The 25,687-nt window shown below is 40.7% G+C and overlaps 1 protein-coding gene across 2 annotated transcripts in view; it reads right to left on the bottom strand.

Moving 5' to 3' along the window:
• The window catches only part of PITPNM3 (PITPNM family member 3), a 59,537-nt gene extending 34,067 nt beyond the window's left edge, over positions 1-25,470 (bottom strand). Inside the window, exons 1-4 of one of the 2 annotated variants that reach the window (XM_015646307.3) lie at positions 24,958-25,468; positions 16,102-16,197; positions 10,747-10,854; positions 534-581 (exon numbers count right to left, since the gene is read on the bottom strand). In XM_015646307.3, coding sequence (XP_015501793.1) covers positions 534-581; positions 10,747-10,854; positions 16,102-16,197; positions 24,958-24,979 — 274 coding nt within the window. In that variant the 5' untranslated portion in view covers positions 24,980-25,468. Of the gene's footprint in view, positions 1-533; positions 582-10,746; positions 10,855-16,101; positions 16,198-24,957 lie in introns of both variants that reach the window. The other variant, XM_015646308.3, reaches the window with a different exon arrangement.
• Between the last annotated feature and the right edge of the window lie 217 nt (positions 25,471-25,687).

Genomic DNA, 25,687 nt, shown 5'->3' with positions numbered 1-25,687 from the left:
CGACCCAGCAAACGAATGTCTTTTCCCAAAGCCGAAGAAAGCCAGCCAAAAACTGTCCCCACCCTCCTTTCCTGCCCCCTTCCCCCCTGGGCGCGGCCACTCTTTGTCCTTTATCAATCACCCACTAAATACACCTAACCCTCAACACCTCCCTAAGTAGAGATGGGAGAAGGAAATCCAGAGCACAAAGCACTGAAGGCTTCTACACTCCAAACTGAGCCATGTTGTACTGTCCTGTGTGACCTTTGTGTACATCAGCAGCTTCACCCTCCAGTGCTCTACCTCCACCACTCCAGCCAATGTTATAAGGCACTAATGTATTAAATAATGTCACAGGCATTTTCCTGGTACATTATAATAATCTATGCGGAAAATAATTAAATTCAAAAGAAAATTTAAAAGAACCATGATCCCTCCACATGCATTTCTCTTCTCAATGTAACATATCACAAGGCCTTTGCTAGTTAACAAGTGCTATTACTATCTCTAGTTGTTGAATAGCTTTGGTACAAATTAAAATGAGAACAACTCACGTTGTTTTTCCTGTAGTAAGCCAGATGTGCAAAATGCAGACTCTTCACCTGCAAAAGAAAAAAATCACAATGCAAATTAAAATTGCTTTACATGAACATCAAGTTCTTTACTTTTTCTCCGGTGTTGCTGTAAATATTTTGCAACTGACTACTACTATGCTGATTTCCAAAACCCCCATTGGCTTCCATGGGAACAGGTCAGCACATGACACAATTGACAGCTTCTGGAATCTATTAATCAAAACGGGTATGCTAGAAGCTAGATTTTACTCCTCATTTCAAGAAAGGTTATCATAAGCAATAAAACTTATAGGTAGGAAGGGAGGAATCTATTTGATGGAGGTGAGTAGGTAGAAATACATTTGATAACCTGTAGCATTAGCCACTGAATCTCTTAATAACTATGAATTGGCATAACTTACCTATCAATACAAACCAGATTTTTATTACAAGTATTTAATTAGCAGTTGTTCAAAAAATATTTCTGTCCTTACATTCACTCCCACAGTCCACCCACCCCAGGAAAGTTGCAAGTACTCAGATCTAAATACAAAAACCTAATTGTTATAGATACATTTTATGTTATTGGCTTTTCGCAAATATTAAGATGAATGTTATGTGTATAAGAATGAGAAATTTTGTTGTATTAATATAGTTTTCTTTATTTCTGTTATTGATAAAATTTAGAAATAGTAGTATAATACATATATGTTAGGTTATGGCATAGTATTAAAATAAAAACTGTCTTTGTTTGTATAACCCAAAGACTGAGGAAAAAAATAGCTAGAGAACTCCTGCATTTGTAAACTATCTTATCCAGATGAAGACAGCAGTGACCAGAGCTCTGGGGGGGGGGAGGAATTTATTGCGTTCCTGATATCAGGGAATGTAAATCTCAATGGCGCCAAGAAGATTGATCTATTGGGAAGGGGGCAAGAGAAAACTAAACAGAAGAACACCAAAGATCCTAAGAAGAATGTATGAATATGTATGAGAATTTATGGATGTGTAGTAGAGTTCTGTTTTTAAGAGACAATCCTTTGTTAGTAAGGTGTGTTCTCTTAGCTGAATGCAGAGACACCCGGCCGTATCTGTATACTTTATTTTTCTCTCCTAATTGTTTTTTTATTAAACTTTTAAATTCTATAAAAATCATGTGAACCTCGTTTTTCACATAATGTACAGAGACATAAGGACATGAGAATAAAGGCCCTTTCTATAGATAAAGTACTCTGGCCAGTACTACCATGGAGGGTAAACACCTTTGTCATCATTTGACCATGACAAAATCCAAAGGTATCAGCCTATCTTTACCTACATCTACCCTCAAAACTGGGATGAGAACACAGGTCTCCCAATATCTTCTCTTTCTTCAGAGGCTCAGGCAACATCTACTTTTTTCCCAGAACCTACCTGCCACTTGAGTACCTCCACACATGCGACAGGCACAGAATTCTGCCCCTGGGGCACAGCCTGACTCAACAACAGAGGCAACATCCTGTTGCATGTGTTTGGCATCAAAGAACAGAATAGCAAATGACAAGGACCAGGGAAACTGGTGGCCTTCTATGATATGTGAATAAAACTCCATCTGCTGCCATTGCCTGCCCACTCATTTTCTTGTGTTCAATGAAAGCTTCTGCCTAATGTCTAAGAAGACTCTAGAACTTGTCACCACTGTCTCTCAATCTCATGAATTAAAAATGCTGTTATGCTAAATCATACTAGGGTTAATACAAAAAGAATAATAATAATGTTTAACTCCTCTGATGGATGCAGCAGTACAAAGTAAGAGCTCTGCAACTATTCTCTATTTTTTCAGGTGCTCCAACTATCACAGTTGACAATTTGGTTTTGAAGGGAATCAATGGAACAAAAAAAATGACAGGCTTTTAATATACAGCAAAGAAATCTGCTTTAGTCCATTCTTTGTGAAAACTGTACTTGCAGTACACTGCCACACCTTACCTTTGAAGAATGGAAATACTTTGAATTAGCTATTTCCAAATTTCACATACAATCTCTTTCATTTTCAGTTCCTTGTCAGGACAATTCACAAGACTGCTGCTCTGCCAAAGAGGTTGGGTCACAACTGTTACCTACTTTCAGCTTACTAGGGAAGAAATATTAATTGCACTAGCTCATAGAGAGAGTCATTGCTGAGGCAAAGCAGCAGTCAGTCACTCTTGGGAACAATGTGTGAAGTTCTCAGGAATGTGACAGCTAAAGGCAAAAACCAGACCTCCATGCCAAGAGCACAGACCAGCCTTCTGAAGTACTTGTATACACAATTCTACAAATGACAACATGTAAAACAATGAATGTTTCATGAAGAAAATTCCTTCCCATGGCAGCTTTGAATGGCTGTGCAGATAGAAACTCTCCATCACAAAAGAATAACTCTCAATAGAAACTGAAGACACGCCCACTACAGAACAAAAATTAATTTTTATTTGGTAGATTTAAGAAACAGTTACTTTTTTTATTTTTTATCACACAGTAAATTTAACATATTCTAAATAAAATGCCACGTCTTTGTCCCAGAACTGAAGCATGATCTGCAATTACTCTTACTTGCATGCTACTCAAAAAATAAAATAAGAAAAAATCAGGAAGGTGTTTTTGGGCAGTGTTGAAACCAGAATAGAAGCCACCTTGTTTTCCCACAAAAGATTGGTAACACCAGTAGAAATAACTATATCTGTTCTTCAGAGAAAGCAGCTGCAGGTAAAAATAAGATTCACAAAGCTACCTTCAGTGTCATGCTACATAGCCATGACACATATTTGTAGACTGTAGCCTAGATTTGTAGCCATTACACAGCCACATAGCTGTGCTCCTGAGAGGACAGAGTACATTTTGTACAATTCTTAACTCTTGTTTTATTCTCACCTGGGATTACATCAATAATGGGTTTAGCATTAGGGGATAGCACAGCAGAATAGTGTAATGCACCTCAGCACAAGGCAATACCAGGGGAATTGTTATCTTCTTTCTTCCCTCACACATCCAACCTTGCACTACTGACCAGAAAAGGTGCCAGCAAGCTTTATGGTATATATGACTTTCTGTGTTCTAATAATCTGAAGTTGTGTAAGAACATAACCATACCACTGGAACAAACAACACTGATGCTCCTCTTTGGAACACGACCTTCACCTCAGCAAGAATCCTGTGAAAATTAACTTCTGAAGAGAAGTTAAGTATTGTTAAGTATTTTTTAAAATGCTGCAGCAAATGTAACACTAGTGTAAGCATAGATATGTCAAACTTGGGAAAACAGAGGGAAAGGAAAGGAGGCAATATACCTACAGATGGTATGATCCTGTCCATAGGAATGGCAGCCAGGGAAACTCCAGGCCCATGAAAAAAATGCAAGGACACATGCTGATCTCAGCATGTGGACCAGATCTCAATACAGATTAAAAAATGAAAAGAGAGAGACTTCAAGGAAAGCAATGCTCTGTGCAGCAAGACTCAGCTCCCAGCTAAAAAATATCTTAGCAGGTAGATCAGGCTTCCTCCATTTTGCATGCATTTTCTGAGCTGTATTATAGAACATAAAGCATCACAAAATTAAATGTCTGCTGTTGCACAATGCTTGTAACCTGCCCTACTATAAACTGCCAACAGTGGTGATTTGCAGAAATCCAACCCACTGCTTCTCTATAAAATCTGCAGCTAGACGTAAAATCTGTTCTTTATGTGAGCAATCTGATGTGTTTTGGAATGCTGATTACTATTGTAGTTTCCATCCTTCCCTTCTACTGTTCACTAAGCCAAATTTTATGTTTACCACTCTTAATATTAATAGTCAGCAGCAGATGCTATTGCAATAAATTTAATAGCAGCATAAACATTACAGTCAGCTATGTAAAAACACTGCTTAATTAATTATGTGACTCCAGGAGGGCATGACAAGGAGGGTTAGATCACATGCTGCTGGAGGGAAGGAAGAGAGCAGTTTGTTTACACAGAACATTCACTGTGGACAAAATTAGGCAAGGCAGCCCTCAGAGGAGAGACAGAGGGAGAAACACTATTACAAGGTAAAACTCACTATAGCGGTCATGAGTAGTTCTCGTGTGTAAAGATTTTTGTGTTATTTTGAGTGTTTTGACTATTGTATAAATGCTGGAGAACTTCTGAGATGCATGGCAGGTGTTACAAAGGGGACTGAGTGAGTGAGCCAATGAAATATGAGACCAGATGAACTCACTAAAGACACCACAGTCTGCACCAGTCTTGTACAGAAATACTGGTTTCCTGTGGAAGTTTAATGGATCCAACTCATAACTATAGACACTATGGGTTACTATCCACATCTCAGCTGACAAGTCACTTAACAAAATGTCTAAACCATGCAATGCAAAAAATTAATCATTCCCATTAAAATGAAGAATACTAATTCACCCCAAATTTAGTATATCTGAAATATCTTCTTTTAACAGCCTTGACCTACTAATTCACTTTTTCTAAACATTAGAATTGGAAAATTCAACAAAACAAGACCAACATAGAATTATGCTGAATTCATACACAGCAAAGAATCAAGTGAGAAATAAATATATAATTTTCCCATTATTATACAAAGAAATTATAAAAATATACAAATTATAAAAGGAAGAAGAACAAGAGAAAAAAATCCAATCTTGCCTGAAAAAATTGACCTTAAGGATCAAACTTACAGCTGCATTTCTGTCATACTTTGCAGTGAACTCAGGGCTGACTATTAGCACCTTAGCATCACTCCTTGCCAAAACTGCATTTAACCATTGCACAGGGAGCTGCAGGCTCTGCTTTGCTCCTCACCAAGCACCATACGTACATGTTTAAACACTGTACAGTCTTTATTATTGACTTAAACGGGGATTAATGTTATTTCAGAAGAAGAAAGACTACAAGGTCTTTCTCCTTCTGCAAAAACATCAACCTGAAGAATGATGAATGACAGTAGCATCTTCCAGCTGCAAACCACTGTCTTGTAATGGGGTGGATATGAAGAGTAAGTTTGATCTAAATCAGCAATTCAAATTATTCCCAGAAAGAAAGCAATGTCTCTGTCAGCACTATTTTCCAGAAAGACAATCAATTTGTTAAAAGATGAAAATATCTGTGTAACCTGGTCTTGTGCAATGGGACCAAGAAAGGCCTTTCACTCACCTGATATGAAAATTTCCAGTTGTGAAAGCTGATCATGTCCAAATATTTTGCTGGTAATCAGTAAAGCAATCCATCAGTCTGTATGTGTGGCATATGAAGCACAGGAAAAGTGAATTTCACAGGCATTTTACAGTCAGTTATGTTTTAAACAACTAAAAATTAAATCGCATTTTGTCAATATACCTGAGAATTCATCCTAATTTGAAACATTTTAATTCAATTAACTGGACTTGCAGAGTAAAATAGTAGCACGTTGCTGAAAAAAATTGACTAATGCCTCTTAAAATTAATTAGGGTGTATTAAATAGATAGTCATCATCTCTGGCAAGCTTTATTACAGAAATTACATTGTTATTCGTTCGCTTGCTTGTTTATTTTCTACAAAAATACCAAATATGGCCTCTTTTTTTTTTAAACAAATTAAGTTTTAAAACAAAGAAACAGTCAAGATTCATTGGGGCTTTGCCTGTTTCACTTTTTTTGTGTGTGCATGCATGAGCATCTGTAACATTTACATTTTGGAAAATGCAGGCTGAGCTGGCAAGAAAGATACCTGATTGATCAGAGAGCTTTGGCTTGAACTCGGGAAAAAGAGAGCATATCACCTTTGAAAGAAGGGGCAAGCAACTGGGGAGGACTACATGGTTGCTGTGATGTTACAGAGGGAGAAAACTGGAAGGGCTAAAGCCCAACTAAAACCTAGTCTTAAAACTACTGCAAACAACTAAAGACAACATAAAACACTTTTTACAAATATGTTAGCCATAAAAAGAGGGTCAAGGAGAATCTCCATCCTTTATTGGAAGCTGGAGGAAACCCTGTGGCAAATATTGTGACCTAGGGAAAGAAGCCCACTTCTGGCAGGACTTGTGACCTTAGATAATAGCCTGGTTGATTTTTCTTTATAGCAGGCCACTGGGCATTCAATGGTAGGACAAGAGAGAACAGCTTTAAACTGAGAGTAAGTTTAGTTTGGATATTAGGAAGAAATTAATGCCTCTGATGGTGCTGAAACACTGGCACAGGATGCCCAGAGAAGCTGGGCTGCCCCTGGAAAGTGTCCAAGGCTGGATGGGGCTTGGAGCAGCCTGGCATAGTGGAAAGTGTCCCTGCCCATGGGAGGAACTTGGAATGAGATGGGCTTTAAGATCCCTTCCAACCCAAATCACTCTATGCTTAATTACACTTTCTGGTGAAAGGCAGAAATTATGTGCTCCTGAGAACCACGAGTTGTGCAAGAATGCCCAGTCAAAAAAAATCAGAGACTGTACACACCAAGTTTCAGATGTTATCTACTTCTGTCACATATTACAAAGATGCATATTTCTTTTCCTTAAAAGAAATAACCAAACAAAAACATGCCAATTACCTATTTTGCCACAACGACACCACAAACTCACATTACTGCAAATATCCTGCTACTGTGATTTTAATACATAATCTAAACCAACCATTTCAACCCTCCTACAACCATACATCCATACATCCATCTTTTGTTCCCAAAGATCATCTTCACATCTCTCTAAATTTCTAAGGGCAGCTTTTGTAGGAAAAAGCTATCCAGGGACAAGAAAGATGTTCAAGCACTTTCTCTTCACTGCCAGACAAACTTTCCTGCAAGATGTCTTTCACCATTGCTAAAGACAAAAGCTCTCTTTCTACCCATGTCAAGGACAGTAGACAAACCTGACATATACAATCTGTTCCTATCACGCTACTAAGTAATTAAAACTAGTGTGTCAGGGAAATAGACAAAGGAAATTGATGAAGATCACATTAAGATCTCAAGCTTGGCATTTGCTAAATTCTGAGATCTTGGCTTTGCAAACTTTGTTCTGGGATATTCAGCAACTGTAATTAAATATAACCTGTCCTATCACTTTCTGGTAAAATGGCCGAGAATCAGAGCTGTCCAAGCAAAGTTGTTTATTCACTGAGGACAGCCAGAAAACCAAGCAGTCACATAAAAACCAGAAGCTCAATACAAGAAAAACTTCCAAGCTTGTACATTTTATTATATCTGATGAAAAAAGAGGTCTGATGTCCATGGTCAGCTGGCAAAGGCCAGGTATCCTGGCATTGAGCTGCATTGCCCATTCCTTGGCAGCTTCATGTTTCTTTTACTCTTTAGAAAAATAAAATTAACTGAGGCAAGGTGGGGGAAAGACGTGACAAAATGAAGGCTGAAGAGCTGAAGAGTCTGCTGGCTGTATATGGAGATTGAATCATAATACAGATAAACTCCAACTGTACTGGCAAGCATTTATCATCTCCCTATGGAGCTTTGTAGTTCTTCGTTCATTCGAGATGTTTCTGGATTCTCTTATATTTTAATTTGTATGTGTGAGAGAAAAGAGAAGAGAAATGGTATGTTAAGCTCTTATAATATTTTCCAGCTCTCAAGCCCACATTTACGAAACAGCAATATAACAAGAGATAGCAATTGAGGGAGAGAGGACACCCCTAGTATTCACATGATCTTATTTGAAGTCTTATGCAGGTTTGGTCTCAAACAAACATGTCTTGACTTCATGGATAATGCATACTCCAGCACTTTTTCCTCAGGATTTCATCCTTTGAAATGCTGACAGGTTTAAGCTTACATGTCGATTACTAGCTTGAATTGAATGACATTTTTTTCTGTAACAAGTATTTGCCTGGTTTGCAAGTTAACATGTATAAAAACCTCATTTCCCACCATAAAAAAAAACCTCAAGTAATGCAACATAAAGCATATACTCAAAGTATATGAAAAATCTTCTTCACCTTACCTCAACTTACCTTCACTGCACTGTACAAAAGAAAAAAAAAAACACACCAACAATAACTTCAAACTTAGAAACACTAACAATATATATTTTAAGTAAGGATATGATCTCAAGACAGCTGGAGGACTGTAAACCACAAGGCTGAATTTGTTCCTAGTGGTGAGTACATGCAGTTTTCCTCAATGTAATGGATAGAATACTTTGCACCAGAAGTGAATTTAAATGCCTAACTATGATGTTTGAAAATGCCTTTGTTCTACAAGAAAGGCATCTGCATCAACATAATTTATGCAGTTGTATGAATTTTTAAATCAGCTTGATTGCTGTTTGTGCTATTTTCTGTATTTAGCAAGGGTGCATCAAAGATTTCTGTCAGTGTGCTTTACAGACAGAACTCCGCTTTCTTTTGCAATGCTGAAACAGTGAAATCACATTCTGGCTTAATGAGATAGAGTACATGCAATATTGGCTCAGACTTGTGCTAGCCCAGTTCTCAACAACTTCAGTCCTTGCTTGATATCTCCGTTAAGAACAGTCAAGCTCAACACAATGAACTGTGACCCCAACAGTACACTGGCAGCACAAGTGACACAGTATCAGAATGCAGATACATCTTATCATAGATCAATTCAATGGCTGTTTTGAGTCAGGTATGCTGCTTCTAAAGTTTCTAATAGGTGTGTGTGAACAGAAATGAAGAAAGAATTTTTATCTGTTCTTTTCCTTTCTTTTGCAAAACATCACAGAGAACTAGCTTAAATGAAAATAGAAACCCTTTGTATGAAGAAGGATGGAGTATAACTCAGAGGACTGCTTCCTTTGTTTCTGCACATATCTTCCATGTAACCATGGGTCTTCACATTCTCTGTGAAGTTTTTCAACTGCATAATGCAAAAAACTCCATCCCGTTATCAGCCTTGTTTCTGAACAGCAGAAACCCTTAAAAGCAGTTTCTTAGAACTCTTTCCTTAGTGTCCAATACAAAGAGTACTGTGTAAAAAATCAGCTAAACAAACCCATACTCATACAAAGGTGCTACAATGAAAAAAAGCCCCATTCTAAATCTTGGCTAGAAGTGGGAGAAGTAGAGAAATTTCTGCAAGAATTCGAGGATAAATGGTTCTTGGCTAGTTATTTAAAAGACTAACTCATAATTGACATAATAATGTATTCCTCTTTCTTGATACTTTGTAGCATAGAAAATGCCATATTTATAATGGGTATAACATCTATAGTTTATCTTAAAAATTGCCACTGAATCTCCGAATAAGTTAGCAAACAATGTAAACGAGGCCTTGACATAATTTTAAAAGCAAATGCAAAACTGACTTTTTTTTCTCTGTTTTCTATTTACCTATTTAACAACAGTAAATACACTGTGTGTACTGTGTCTACCTGTCAGTTAAGTACTATAAAAATAAAAAAATTCTCATGGTATGTAGTCAAGAGGTTTGTGAATATGATGGTTTGGCATACTCAGATAAGTATTACTTTTATATATACCTTTTTACTTAAATAAACCTGTCAACAAAATTTCAGGATCCAGTACATGTAGAAAATCCATGAAGAAAATTCCTAAAATGGATAAGTATATTAAATTATTTTTAAAACTAGAATAATTAACAAGCTCATTATGCCTGAGCCCCATATCATGGATGGAGGAGCAAGTTAGGTCTTTCTCTCTCCCTGAAGTCAACAAGGTAATTTAATTTTCAAACAACTAGGCAATTTAGAAGCCAAAGCAACAATAACACTGCTTAGGCCTTTATCCTAAGTCCCAAATTCTTAGTGGTGGATCAGTGCCCACTTCCCACTCCTTTCAGTGGTACATAGTTATATACATATTTACATAAAAATGGCCCCAAATACACCAGAAAGTATGTGTCCTCACAGAAATTCCACATAAGGATTCATTGACTTTAAAGAGCAAAATAACCTGGTGATGACAAGAAGCCTCTCACATGTTGAATACAAGAAAAAATAAGCTTTAGTCTTGTAATCTATTTCATAGGTGTTCAGCTGAGTCCAACACTGACTTCCCACTGAAGCCAGTAAATTTGTATTACCTGGTCTGCCAAATTTTTCTCTGAAAGAGATCACTGCATTTCATTTCTCAGCAATAAAATGCTACTTACATATCTATGTAAATCTTTTAACTATGGGATGCTGTAAAATTACATTACTCCTGTAGAGTATTTACATAGTAGATAAAAAGTAATTTCTTCACTAGTCAGATGTTCTTGTTAACTCTTAGGAATTATGTCATACAGGCTAAGCATTACCTTGATTTTCTTCAAGCTTCCCAATTGTTTCTATCTGCTCAACAAGGTCATTTGAGTTCCACTGGCTCATGCCTATGAGAATAGCATTTTTTCCTTCCACCATCTCTTCTGTAAGAGGAAGAAGAATAGAATAAATCGCTGTGACAAACAAGAGAAAAAAGACAGGGTGAGAACTAGTAATCAAGAGAGGAATAAACACTCATTAGAGCCTCCAGTGAGAACAGATAACAGATTATGCAGGACTGTCCAGGAAAGCTTCCTGCCTACTCATATGCTTTATATGGATCCTATATGCTTTATGGATTACAGGAAAAACACAGAAAAGAGAGGACTGTCTGAATATTTTCTCTCTTGAGCAGCCACCATGAAAAAAAGTTTATAATAATCACTTTGAGTGTTAGAGTGGTTGGTTGGTTTGGGGGTTTTTTTCTATAATTATTTTTATTTGAAGAACATTTAAAAAGTAGAGGGAAGCATAGACACAGACCAGTTCAAGACTTTTCAAGAAGTCCTTGATAACCCTTTTATCAAGGCCACCTGTGCTACATAAAGTTTTACATTTTCATCTAGGGACACAGAGACATAATGGAAAGTAACCAAGCCTACAGCCCTGAGAAACATCTTTTATTGAGATCCCATCCAGAAGTGGGGTAGGAAAAACTGAAAGGACAAAACACAACCTGTAGACAGATATTAACTCTCTTGTAAGAAACAAACCCAAAACCAAACAGGCCTAGAAGCTGTAGGAAAATATTTTCCTTCAATTTCACAGCTATTTGGCAAGAAGGGTGCATTAATCCTTTCTGAATAAATTTACTCAAAGCACTTCAGTCTGGCTGGATACAACTCAGAATGGTCTTAGTACCTAGGGCGAGCACACAGGAAAAAAGTAAGTAAAATAAGTAATAACAGTTATTTACGTGTTAAGACAGATTCAGAGAATGGGCCAAATTATGTCCTTTCTTACTGCCTTTCATAGAGAGAATGACTCTGAGAGTAAACACAGAATAATTTAGCCAGGACATTTCTGGCTAAAAGAATAATTTTCTAATACCTACCTTGCAGTAGGCCTCTAAATGATTTTAAAATTTATGTTCTTTCATGTTCGTTCATACATACCTCTCTCATTTACAGATCTTGGTACTGGAGAAGAAGAAAGATGGATATGTATAAAGGACTGTATAAATCATTTCACAGTCACCACCATATCTTATCTCTTCCAAAGTCATACCTTTTACAAACAAACATTGATAAAGGTAATTTATCAGATTTATCAGAGAAGCTGGATCAAGCAAAGCCCCCTGAGACCTGATGCAATCTCAGATGCTCCCTGAGGCAGAGAGAATCAACCACGTAGCACAGCATTTTGTTCAGGTTTTTGTCACTTTCTCTCAGATGCTGATTTATTTGAAGTTCTATAAGGACGAAGGGAAGAAGCCATAGTGGTTTTGGTCTCTTCCCTCTCCCCCTTAACAAGTGGTTTTGATATCCGAGTATGATGAGTATTTTCAGTGATGTTTTGTGCTTAGTCCTTACTGCTGTTGCTCCTGCCAACTTTCTGAAGTAACTAGAAGTTTCTTGCCCCCCTGAAGCTCACACCAGCCCCTCAGTGCAATTGCACAAATACTGATGGAAAAGTGTTCAAATTAGCAGCAGTGTCGAACAAACACAGCCCTCAAGACCTCCTTAAGGCTGAGCAGTGGTGAGTGTCTGCTGACAGGTGTAACATTTTATCCACAGATAAGAATGGGAGATAATGGTTCTCTACTGCAGATTTTGTTTTCCTTCTTTGTTCTTCTTGAGCAAAGTCCAGTGTTTGCATTGGAAGACCAAGCAGCAGCAGCACAGCTGATGGCCCTGAACACTGGCAGGTTTGTGTAGCAGCCACAAAGACCAGTGAAAAGAACTGAAAACAAATGAGGGAAATGTGCCTCCAGGGCTGTCTTATGGAAGATTTTTTTTCAGCTTAAAGGCTTTGGGGCAGGTGTGTGGGGAGATGGTTATAACTGCTGTGGAAGTCTGATAAAATGGCCAAATTGGAATGTGCAGGCTTCTCTGAGATATTTTTCAAATCTGAGAAACAATGTTAGTCAACCATGGAATTTCATATTCTGACAATTTTGTGATGATGTATTCAGTTGTAATTTTCATCTTCTGTGTTCAGAGGTATGTTGCAGTTAAATTATAAGGTAGTTTCCTGCATCAAATATCATTTTATATGTTGACACTGTAAAATTCCTGCCTAACTTATGGCATGTCATACGGAAAGCAAGAAACAAAGGAAAACCAGGCAATATAAAACATTAAAATATTACATCTCTCTTTCCTATGGATTTCACTAAATTAAGTAGTTAGCCATGACAGGATGAATCAACAGTCAAAACATGTACATCTGCTTCATCTCAAACACAGGTGCTTGATTGTCTGTTTACAAGGCTGCCAGCCAGAAACTTCTTTGTTTGTGAAACTGAGATTTCACCCCAGCTGCTTTTCAGAATACAAAAGCAGCTCACTAATGTTATGTTTTAATGGTGCTGACTGCTGTGCCCACTGTTTCCTACTTCAGCCTGTCTATGAAGTACAAATTACACATGGGTAGATGTGGGATAGCTTCCAGATTCTCCCATGAAGAAACCCCATAGTACTCAAGTCCAGCTGCACTCTGCAGTTGCAAGAATATCATATATTCATGATGCACTCTGTATAAGAAAAAGAGAATGGGGGAGAAATACAGGTAAGAAACACTGCAGAAAATATTATGCTGGAGAGAGAAAAAGGGTATCAAGTTACCTCATCTTTAGGAGGTGAAAGTCAGTGTCTCTATCCTAGACAGGTTTCCCTCACTACAGCACAGACAAATTCCTCATTTCTTTGGTGCTAAATTTAACCTACTGATAATGCCAATTGCTTCAGCCCACACATATGTTTTCCTCTACCAAAGACATAAGCTCCCTTATCACCAAGAGAGCTTCTGATTGTAGAAATGCTTTCTGCCTCTTTTGCTAGTATTTTTTCTTCTGTGTGAACATTTAAACACTTATTTCTCAAAGGCTGTTTGGGAGAAAGCAGACATGATACTAAATTAGGAGGACCTATGGACTGCCTCAAGGGTAGTGATGCCTTGCAGAGAGATCTAAATGGACCACAGAGCTGGGCAATCACCAGCCATACAAAATTTAACATGCGTGAGTGCTGGATTCTGCACCCAGGATGGGGTAATGTTGGTTAGACCTACAAACCGTGGGAGAAGGGGCTGAAGAGAAGCCCTGGGGAAAGAGATCTGATGGTTTAGGTTGATGGTGAATTGAATATGAGTCAACGTGCATCCTAGCAACCAAAAGGGCCAACAGTGTCCTGGGGTGCATCAGGCACGCACCCTAGCCAGCTGAAGGAAGGTGACTGTCCTGCTCTGCTCTGGCACAGCCTCACATCAAGTCCTGTGTCTAGCTTTGGGTGCCATAATACAAGAAAGATGTTAAGCTATTAGAGAGCATCCAGAGGAGGACAACCAAGATGCTGAAAGGCCTCAAGACCAAGATTTATGAGGAATGACTGAGGTCCTATGGTTTGTTCAGTTTGGAAAGTGAAGACTGAGGAGTGATCTCATTGCAGCCTGTAACTTCCTCAAGGTGTCCTATGGAGAGGGAGGTGCTGGCATCTCTCTGGAGACCAGTGACAGGATAAGATGAAATGAAAATCTAACTAAACAAAACTTGATTTGAAGAGCATTTTTGCAAGCTAACTATCAAATAATCTAAACTAGGAAATACTTGTGTCAACTCAATATGAAGTATGTCCAGCAAATTCCAAGTGCTTTTCTTGCTCTCAGTGTACAATGCATGCCTCACCAACTCCAAAAATGCAAGCATCAAACTGACCTTAAAAGCATTACTGAACAACAGATCTTGATGATTCAAAAGAATATTCCATCAATCACAGTAAGTGATCATACTCCCAAAGACAGAATCTAGTCACATCAAAGAAAACTATGCCATCTAGAACATCTGAAAAATCATCGTTTAAGTTATTTTTTGGAGAAAAATTTTGAAGTATGATTTGGTGCTCAAAGTTACAACCGCAGCTTCACACAGAATTTGGAAACATTGCTGAAATCAATACAGCTATTTTAAGCACACAACAGAACACTGTAAAGCACAAAGGCAGTGTGGAGGAAAATCAGCATAGGGTGTATTTATTTTTGGTTTCCAACTCTTCCACTCACTAAAGCTTAAGATTTAAATGCAGCTTAAATAATTTGGGTATCCTATTCTCACTGAATACCCAGTGGAAAGAGATCACCATCTTTGATCCTCTTCATGCTTAGATGTCTCCCATGCACATTTAATTTTTATCCACAGAAGCAATTTATCACGTATTATTATCTGGCACTAAAAGTCTGTTATTAGGGGATTAGCAACTCAGTAACAGATGTTGTTCATTATCTTTACATAGCAGTGACTTTTATTTCAAGTAACCATTATGAAAATGATAGCAACTGTCATTACAAGCATTTCAGACTACATAGACTACTTCTGACATTAAAACTTAAGTATTTAAGGGAAGCTCTTTCAGAAAAAGCACGTGAAATGTGTCAGAAAAGCGTAAATTTTGGTTCCTGCAAACAGAACCAAAACCAGAGCCGCAATCTCCCACTGGAGGTGGGAGATGGTGTATGCACACAACCTACAGATTCTTCTCCCACTTCAGAACAAAACTTGGCATGTTACCAAGCATGTCAAGATTCAAGGCCTCAAAGAAGACGTAGGGAGTGCTGCTGAGTTATCTCAGCTAGTTAGAGCACAGTGCCATAGTCACAGGTTTGATCCCCATATGGGCTATTCACTTAGGAGCTGGACTCAGCGCTCCTTGTGGGTCCCCTCCAAGTCAGAATATCCTGAGATGAAATCCACAAGCATTCAAATACTGCTCCTTGAACAAGCAGAGGTCCCAGTCCCTCCAGTTTAAGTTTTGATAGAGTGGAAAACCTAAGACATTAGTCTTAGAAATTGGCCATCATGGACACTCATGGCCCTCATAAGGAACTGTGAACAAGAGCCATTGTAACCTCATACACTGTCTGAGCTGGGAAGCAGCTGGGTCAGACCCCTTGAGGTCTGCAGTGGTGGTGTCTTGCTGCTTCTGATGCCAGACAGTTCAGGGCAGCTCACACATCCACCCCAGCAACTCACCAAACTCCCATAAATTTAGGTCCATTCACAAATCCTGGACAGAAGAATTGATGGAGGTTTTGTCTGATGAGGACAATGTTGTCAGTTCACCCATGAAGGAGCTTAGTTACCTCTTGTAAAATTTGAGGGAAAAAATGGGGAGGGGAGGACAAAAACGTGTACTCACCTCGTGCATCAAAGAATTCATCATCAGAACTCTCTACAGAGTCTCTGAGAACACTCTGCACGTGCCGCTGAGCACCACCAAATCGGCACGGGCCAGCTGGAAATACAAGGAGACTCACATTAACACAAGGGAATGCTTGCCTCTGCTCCAGAAAAGACACCAACTCAACACATTAATGAACAGACTGTGTAGGTGCCTCAGGAGGATTGTCATCATGCACACTTTAATCTCAACTGTCAGCCAACCAGAGCTCTCAGGATGGGAAAAAATACTTCCATTTAAATAAAGTGATTAAAACAAATTTGTGTTCAAGATAAGCCTGCATTCAGCTAGTAAGTGACCTTAAAAGAGAAATTCTTTCCTGTTGAACACATCTGGCCATTCCATTCCAACACTCAAATTGCACATTGATTCTAAAAACAAAGCAGAATTTCCTCAGGACAGTAGCTCCCACTTAAATTCAATTTAACTTCTAAAATAAGTGCTATCTTATTTGGCTCACAGATTTGCAGACAAGCTACTCAATTCTCATTCACTGAACTGGTTTCTCCAGAGAGATTTGCTGTGCTGGAGCCTGGGGCTTTCATTTGAAGCTTGTCATTTGAAGACAGGAAGGCAAAACCACATTAGAATAGGTACAGTAACAGATACAGTCATGACAGCTTAAATGGTGCTAATGGATTTTCATACTCAAACTAATTTGTAGTTAGTAAACCAGACTTGTCTAAATACCTGGATTTTCCTTACATCTAAGCAACCCAACACTAGAAAGAAGTAGTGAAATATATTCTCTATATTAACAACAAAGGCTCCCCACAATCAGCGGGGAACCATACCCTATTATATAATAACACTGTTGTAGAGAGGACACTCATTACCCACCAGAATAGTGTCCTTTGTTTTATTCATTTCCACAAATGATGACACCAGACAGGATTCTAATATCCTGAGCCCCTGGCCACAAAAGCATTTTTCTTCTCTGAATAGTAAAAGAGCACTCAAACAGAAGATGCATCCTTCTGCAAACATGCCACTAGGTTACAGCCTTTTACTCTTCATTTACTCCACCTGTTAGTGTTCAGGAACAGATAATCATGGAGTGATTATATGAAGGTGCTTTATTAAAGAGCTCTGGGTGTCAGGGGTACACAGACCCAAATCTGACCTGACTTGGTTTTGAGCTGAACATGTTTTAATATTCTATCGCTATATAACTTACATATTAATTATTAAACTTACATTGTTCTATTGTATACATTGATTCCACCCAGGCATGGATTTCTCATGATCCCACTCAAACTCCTAACATAGTTTCTCATGATTCTTTTAACAACAATTCTAACAATTATATCATTTATCATATACTGACTACACAGGTGCATTTTCACATGATCTTAGCAAGCACAAGGCCTAACATTTCCCAGGGCCTACCTTTAACACTTTTCCCAGGGCTTGCCAAGCCTAACTTTGTTTCTAACTCCCCAAATTTTCTATGATTTTAAAATCTTTTACTATCACACCTATAAGCTGAATTAATCAGAAATATAAGTGAAGGGTGGTAAGAAGAAGCAAATTTTAGCTGGCCAAGATGTGAGTAAAAATACTAATCAATTAATAGCATTTTAATAGGGTTAAATAAATTAGGTTTTAAGAAGTAAGTAAAAATAATAGTCAATTAATAGCATTTTAATATGTCTTTTTTAAAGGGTTATTAAGGAGTCAGCATTCATTACAAGAGTACAGCATGTATTGGGAATGTGTCCAGTGAGATCTAGCAGCTACTGGAGCCCCACTATTCAGATACATATCTATCCTAAAATGCATCACTACAGACATCAAAACAGTGGTAGAAAGAACACTATTCTGAACTTCAAATGAAAAAAGTCTTCATTGGGCCAATGCTTGGAAGAGCAGGCATTCCATTATTTCAAAAGCACAAGGTGGGAGGCACCACAAAAAAAACCAACAATGTACGCAGGGTTGGACAGAGGGAGGAAGGGAGTGAGGGATGGAGAGAGAGAGGAAGAACAAAAGGAGGCAGGAAGCTGCAAAATTAAAAAAAATTAAGAATTTCAAAGGTACTCCAAAGCAAACAGCAACTCCCTGGGAAAGAGCTGCCATGAGCCTGGCTGAAAATCAGTAAAAGTACTCACCCCACAAAAAAAGCTCATGGTTCCAGGGACCTTCGAGTTTGATGCAGAATGTGAAGGGAGGGCAGAGAAAAGTGTCACAAATATCCAGACATAAATTCTGGCTATGAGTAAAGATCTTGGGACCATCAGTTTTATTATATTGCACTGGAAATGCTTCTAGATTTACAAGCAGCTTAAACATAACAACAGTCAGCAGCACAAATCTGTGTACAGCTCACTGCAACAGCTCTCCGCATCTAGGCTGATTTGCTGGCTAGATCACATTGCATTGCATTGCCCTAATACATTGGTCCTATTGAGTCTGCTTCCTTCTGTGCCAGCAGATTAGCATTAGCCACCTTCAGAGGACTCTATTAACATTTCTTGATTTTATTAGACACTGGCATTGCCTGGACTCACTGATTTGATTTACACTGTCAACTGCTGCACATTTTATTTTATAATTTGGCTTCAGAGAATGAAAAGACCAGCCTTACTACAGAACACAAGTGAGCTCCTTGGTAATGACACTTTATGTTTCTATGGCAGTGAACCTTGCCTTTATCAGGCTACTCTTAGCAGCCAGATGTCAGAAATTTTTGCACCCAGGGTAGCAACTTGCATTTCATTTCAGTTGTTCAGTATCACAATTTCTGACCAAAGAAGGGGAAAGCAGGTAGAAATGCTTTGAACACTACATGACCAATTTGCGAGTCACAATAGTTGAACTGGAAGCACATACAGTAGTTCCCCATAAGCTGTTGGGGCAGCACAACAGAGGGATGGTAGGATTGTAAGTGTAGCACTCCAAGAGGCAGAAGGAGAGCCCATAGAAATGCACAGGTGCTTTTCTTCTAGAAGAAGCAAAAGTACAGTTTCCTATCTAACCTGCTCTCTCTGCACAGAACTGCAAGTTGTGGCAGTCACCTGTCCCAGAGAGAGCTGGCAGGGGTTTGCCCTGAGCACAGAGCCACAGAAAAAGGCATGGAGAAGACAAGAGCACAGCGATCCTCACAGCACTATGAACAGAAACTGAATGCTCTAGTTAGGCTAGCACTAACTGCAAGTAATTGTAATTCAGATTACAATCAGGGATTTTCCTCAGTAAAAAAAAGTCTTGTTTTTTTTTTTCTTGAATAAAGAACACCTGGAATTTCATTGGTACTTTGCTGCATCAGTGACCTGGTGACCTGACAAGTGCTGTGGTGCATGTATGATGTTGATTTCCTTACCCCTATGTATAAGTAAGGATCACAACTGAAATCTATATCCTGCATAACAGCTTCCATAAGGGGAAGAGCCATAGATCACAATCAGCTGCAACCTCTTGTGATAAGCAGCAAAATAGCCAGGAACTTATTTGACTAAAAAATTGCTACAGAAATAGTTCCATATTCTATTATGCAACACCTGTACTTTGGTTGAAGGCAAACCAGACTGTACACATCATCCTAATTCAGATATGAGGCAACTTTCATCCCTGGTGTTTAGTGATTGTACATAATTCCAACAAACAGCAGAAGAAACAGTTCCCACTCACATATCAGCAGTTTCTAATGCTGTCCATCCAGGGAAGGAACAACCCACTAAAATGATGCAATTGCTGATATGTTCCACAAATAGACCTGGGGAGTGGAACAGTCATGGAAAATGCCAATTCCACTTTCACCCACAAACACCAGCAGGCCTTGTTCTACCATAGTTCCATAAGAAACAGCAGTTGAAAAGTATAATCAAGTATAAGTAAAAGAAGAATCAGCTCTAGCTTCCTCTGCTCAGGAGGCATAAACCCAAATTTTTCCAAAGGTGTCTTTTTCTTTACAAACTGGCAATGATATGACAATTAAGCAGTGCATGAGCACACTTCATTCCATGTGATAGGAGGGTGATTCTAAATGAGAAAAATAAAAAAAAAGGAAAACACAAGAGGAATTAAAGTGACCTTGCTGCTCTGTAGTCAACATTCTCAGGACTAAGGAAATGGAAACAGAAAATCAGCTAAGAAGTGAAATAAGGCTGAAGAGGCTCTGAAAATCAGTTTAAGAAGCAAAGGTTTTCCCCTGAAAACTGAATAGCTAAAGCTGTCGATTCCCAACTTTAATCACTTTCCTGTATTATTTGGAAGGTCTAGGGTCCAAAACACACCCAATCCTAAAAGTCCCAAGCATCCTAAGAAAGAACAGCTCATCACTGTCACTCAGTAGTAAGCACGTGTTCTGCAACCAGTACCAAAAATGCTGCTTCAATATTATTTGTTAAGCAAGGATAGTATTTAAAATGCATACCAAGTTAGGAGAAAGAAAAGGCATCTACTTTCCATTTCCATTCCAGTAACTGGCATCAATTCTGACAGCACAAAGCTGTTAACAGCACACCATACAGGCCCCAGATCCTTAGGTGGCATAGACCTGGAGTTAAAAAGTGTGGACAGCACAAGAATATCTTCTGGGAAAAGGATGGAACATTTTCCTGTGGAAATTATGTCCTTTAAGCACATCTTGCACCAAGGCACAGGGATTGAATCTGTGACTGGATCTAATGAGCAGAAAATTAATTTTCAAATGCAGCAGGAAGTAAGCCTAGCCCTGCTGTGAAACCACAGCCATGTTACCTTTCTTCACCAGATCTGCCTTCTCCTCATTTTGAAATAGCTTTTAAAAACACTGCAACTGAAAAAAAAAAAAACATTACTGGAGTCATCACATCACTGTTTACAGAAGCACTTCATGAGCAGGACCAGTACATATACTTTGGGAATTAAAGAATAGTGATTTCATTCCTGAAACATACTTGTGAGGGCAGACTAGCAGCACAGTAGGCCCAGTCCAGAAGCATCAGTTTAAGTCACTCCAGCATCTCCCTCTTCTCCTTACCAATACACATGTCCCTGGCTACCTTGTCAGGCAAGCAGGACAGACAGAATGTAAGCAGGATGATCCAAATACCAGCCCCTTGTGTACTGGCAGCATCACAGGCCATTTCCAGAGGCCATCCCAGCTCACAGCAGACTTGCCAGGAAGATTCAAGCAGCTTGGGATAAGAGCAGCAGTTTTCATTGGATGCAATTACAGCAATGGGCTTTACTGTAGAACTAATCCAGTATTATTCACTTCATATTATCACAGATTTCAAGCTTTGCAGCAGGCCCAGTCTTCTTCTGTATCTTTTGCTTGGTAACATTTCCCAATTTCCAATCAAGCCCAGACATAAACACATGCCAGAAGACAGGCAATCATAAAGAAGGAACTCCTAAATATTATCACCACACCTAAGTAGAGATGAAACAGCACACAGTGTTCCCATAGCTCAGACTGGGGACTCAGTCTTTTACACAGTCAAATATTGAGGACTGAATTAATCTCAATTAAAAAAAAAAATTAAAAAATAGACTCTATTGCACAGATTAAAACATTTCCACTTGTCAAAACTTGTTTTAGAAATGTACCATTTTGAATTCAGGGGCAGTTTTCCTAATAAAATTTAAAAGCACAAGTAATTTTTCCATTTGGATAGAGATGCTGGGTAGGAGGAACGACCTTCACTATTGCTACTGACTGCTGTTGCATAATAATACTTCTTTCTGTTTTGCTGGTGATTCTTGCCTACCCATTAAGTGATTTAACTCAGCTACCCACACAGTGTTACCTAGTGACTATGCAGTTAAGACTTAACTGGAGGCCAAGTTCACCCACTATTATTTTCTAGTTATGTTGTATTTCTTATTTGGAAAACATAAAACTGAAGATATATGTTACAAGGATGCAAATTTAACTATTGGAGGCACTCCTAAGGCTCAGGAGCTCAAAAAAGACAGAGGGAGATGCTGATCAGAGGAAGCCCTTGCCTGCACACTGACCACCAAAAAAGATGGACCATATATGCCATCACTGACAGCAAGGCCACATAGAACTCATCCAAAATCACTGAATGAATCTGCATAAGAGACTGGAACTGAAATTAAATCAGTTGGAGCTGAAATGAAACACACTCAGTGGAAGGGGCTGTGGGGGGAATTGGAGTGGGAGGCCTACAAAACTGTGAGGCTAAAGGAGGAGAGAGGGAAAAATAACAGTGGGAGGCAAGAGGAAGGGAGTGAGAAATGGGATGGGGAAGGCCAAAAGGGGATGGGGAAGAAAAAAGTGGAAGATCAAGTCAAGATGTCAAGTTCCCTTGTCAAAAATACATGGCTGACAAAACCAGACATAATTACAGACAGAAAAAAGTCCACACAAATTGCAGGTTCTCTTGTCAAAAAATAAAAGATGTGAGTGATGGAGCAGTCCAGATGCCACTGTGGTCAGAAGTACCCAAAACAACCAGCTCCTCTCTCCGATTCCTCATTCAGTGTCTTTCATCTCACAGCAATTTCACAGCAAGAAATCCCTGGTTGTCTACTCTGTACATCCCTCCACTGTCAGTTCTGCAGCAGATGGTAAGGATGGGCATGTATTTGAATGCTGAGTTCAGAAAACAAATCAAGAAACTAAGCCATGCAGGCCTTTAAGACCCTATTTTAAGGTACCAGTGACATTTACAGTCTTGCACTTTACAGGATTATAAGTGAGGTGAAGGAAGAGAGAAAAGAGGTTTAACACGACTGTTCAGACTTCAAATCCTAGATCAAACTTTCTTGTAAACATGGTACATCTCCCAGAGCTGTTTCTTGACACTTCAGATGCCAACTTCCCCAGCAGAAATTAACTTCACCCTCCCTCTCAGCAATGCCATCACCTCCTCCAAAATGACTACCCAAAACCAGAGAAGATATGAATATTCTCTAACCTTTTCCTGCAGTGACTGTAGGTGGATTGCCTGCAACACAGCTGAGAGTCTCTACTTTCACAGTGCAGAGATTCTGCTTTTTTTTGAGGAGACTCTGGCATTTTTGAATCACTGTGCTCTGTTAAAAGTGAAGTCAGAGCTGAAGAGCAGATACTCTACCACTCCCACAGGGACATGTCAGGTAGTAATCTACAATTGTCTCTGTGGCTTTACAACCAACACTTGCAAATGCCCAAGCATTTCTGCACTTCTTCAAGTGCTCAAGGTCTGGAATTCACTAGGTAAGATCTGGTTACTCAAATGTCAAGTGTGGGCCATGTCTAAAAGCCCTTTACAAGCACACCTGTCATTCAACAGTGAGCAAACAGCACATTTTCACTACAATTTTGGTCTTCCTGAGGTAAGACTACAGCACTGGCAGGAGCTGCAAGGTAGGATACATACAAGCAAAACAACTTTTTTATATTTGTGCATATTGCAGCTCACATTGATAAATTTGGTAGGCTCAATTTATAAAAGCAGCACGTCTTCCCTATGCCTAGACCAGATAGTTTCTTCCAGACCTCCTCTGTGAATGGTCTACTCTTCTTTGCAATAAGTAGTGACATCACAAAGCTCCTTTCAAAATACATTCTTTGTCAGTGAAATCATATCCAAGACAAGTACTATGCTTTAAAATTCCTGTGCAAAATTTTATTTGAAACTATGTATGCAAGCTGCATTACTCATGTATCACAAAAAGCAAAAGCAATGCCTCATTTTCTTATCAAACCTAAAAAGACTGCAAACTAATGACAAAGAAAAAAAAACAAAACCATGAGACTTTCCCCCCATTTGATTATATCTTCATCTTCCAAAGACAGAAAAGAAACATTTTGTTCAATCCTATATTCACATCTTCTGAAATTATTAATGCTCTCATATTCTGGAGTGTTACATCTCCGGGCTGCCACCAATCCATGCTTATTTTGGGGGAGTAAAGAAATAAACAATGCTGAAAAAAACCACCCTTCTGGATTTTGCTTTGAAATTGCCATGCAGCTGTAAAGCTGTGTCCAGACCTGGCACCAAACACCAGGCAAGTGTGACATACTGACCATTCAGTCGTAGCAGTTAGGCCTTCACCTGCAGCAGCAATGGGTTCTGCATGCAACCTATAAGGAAACCGCTTCTGCATCAGCAGCTGCACTCTCATCTGTTCTGGCCTTCGTGCACACAGAACATATGCTACTTCGTCCAGGCTGCACCTGCCACCATGCACGGGACATCAGGGTGCTGCTGCTGCTGCTGCTGCTGCTGCTGCTGCTGCTGAGCATCTTCAAGCCCTGATCTCAGCCCCAGCCAACCGGCCTCCAACCTCCACACTGCTCACGCTCCAGAGGAAGCACGAGTTACGTGAATGGGCAAGGCGCAGCGCAGGCTTTCGTCAAATTCCACCCAACAGCACACCTGTATTGTTCTCCGACCGCGGCTGCTGCCTCCCGGTCGGTTCCTCCCGAGTGGGCGGCAGCCACGGAATTCTCCGGGAGCTGGGAGAGACCCTTCCCGGAGAAGCACGGCCGGAGCGCGGGGAGGAGGCCGAGCAGCGGCGACGGCCGTGGGCGCTTGCGATGCCTCCCCGCAGACCCGCACGGCCGTGCCTTGACCACGGCACCGGCAGATGCGGGCGCCAAAAGCAGAACGGGCCGTGCTCTATAACGACGAGGAGGTCAAACGTACCCGCGCCTCGTCCACACGAGTTTGCACTCACCGCTCCGCGGGGCCGACGGCGAAGGACGCGGAGCGGGGCTGCCACGGAACCGCGGGTGGGCGGGGAACGCGCCGGAGCCTCATTCCCGCCGCGCCCCCGGGGCCCGCGCTCCCCTCGGGGCCGCCCCATCCCGCCCCACGGGCCTCTCTCCCCTCGGGACTGCCCCATTGCGCCGCATGGCTCAGCACTTACCTGGGAGTGGAGCTTTCGCCATTTCAGGGCTGCCCGCTAGCAGCCAAGCCGTCCTCAGCCGTGTCAGGTGCTCGCCCGCTGGGCGCTCCGGCACCCTGCTCTCCGGCGCCCCATCGGCTTCCAGCAGATGCCCCGCGCCGCCCCCTTGCCTGCGGCGCTGAGAGAGGCGGCCGGGAGCCGCCGGGAGCCGCCGCCGCCCGGTGCCGCCTGCCCGCCGCTAAAGGCGCAGCCGCCGTCGCTAAAGGCGCAGTGAGCGGCTTCGCGGAGAGCGGGGGCCGGGCCGGGCCAGCACGGGGACGTGGCTGCGCATAAAGGGCCTGGAGAGAGCGGCCGCGAGGTGCGAGCAGCAGCCCGCCCCGGGCAAGAGCTCGGCGGCGGGTCTCGCCCGGCCGCCGCCGGCAAGGACCCTCCGCCGGGAGCTCGCCTCGCCCGCAGCCCTCATGACACGCCTCCCGGGGAGGGGTCGCGGCTCTTTCGCCGTCTCCGCGCCCCTCAGAGCAGGAGGGGGCCGAGACCCGCGCCCGGCTCCGGCCCTCAGAGTGGCGCTGCCCCTACCCCGGCCCGCGCTGCTGGGGCGCGCACGGCTCGGCTGCTGCCGCGGCACGGCCCCGGCCAAGCCCTTCCTGCCAGTCGCTGCTCTGGATTTGAACAGCAACATTCCTCTGGGTGTTGCCAGGCCCTGTGTCAATGCAATGGTTGAACAACTGCAAAACTGCCTTTTAGGCAATAG

The sequence above is a fragment of the Parus major genome, chromosome 19 (assembly GCF_001522545.3).
Source record: "Parus major isolate Abel chromosome 19, Parus_major1.1, whole genome shotgun sequence".
NCBI classification, from domain to species: Eukaryota; Metazoa; Chordata; class Aves; order Passeriformes; family Paridae; genus Parus; species Parus major.
Note: the sequence above shows the minus strand (reverse complement) of the source record. Positions and strands in the feature narration are given on the sequence as shown.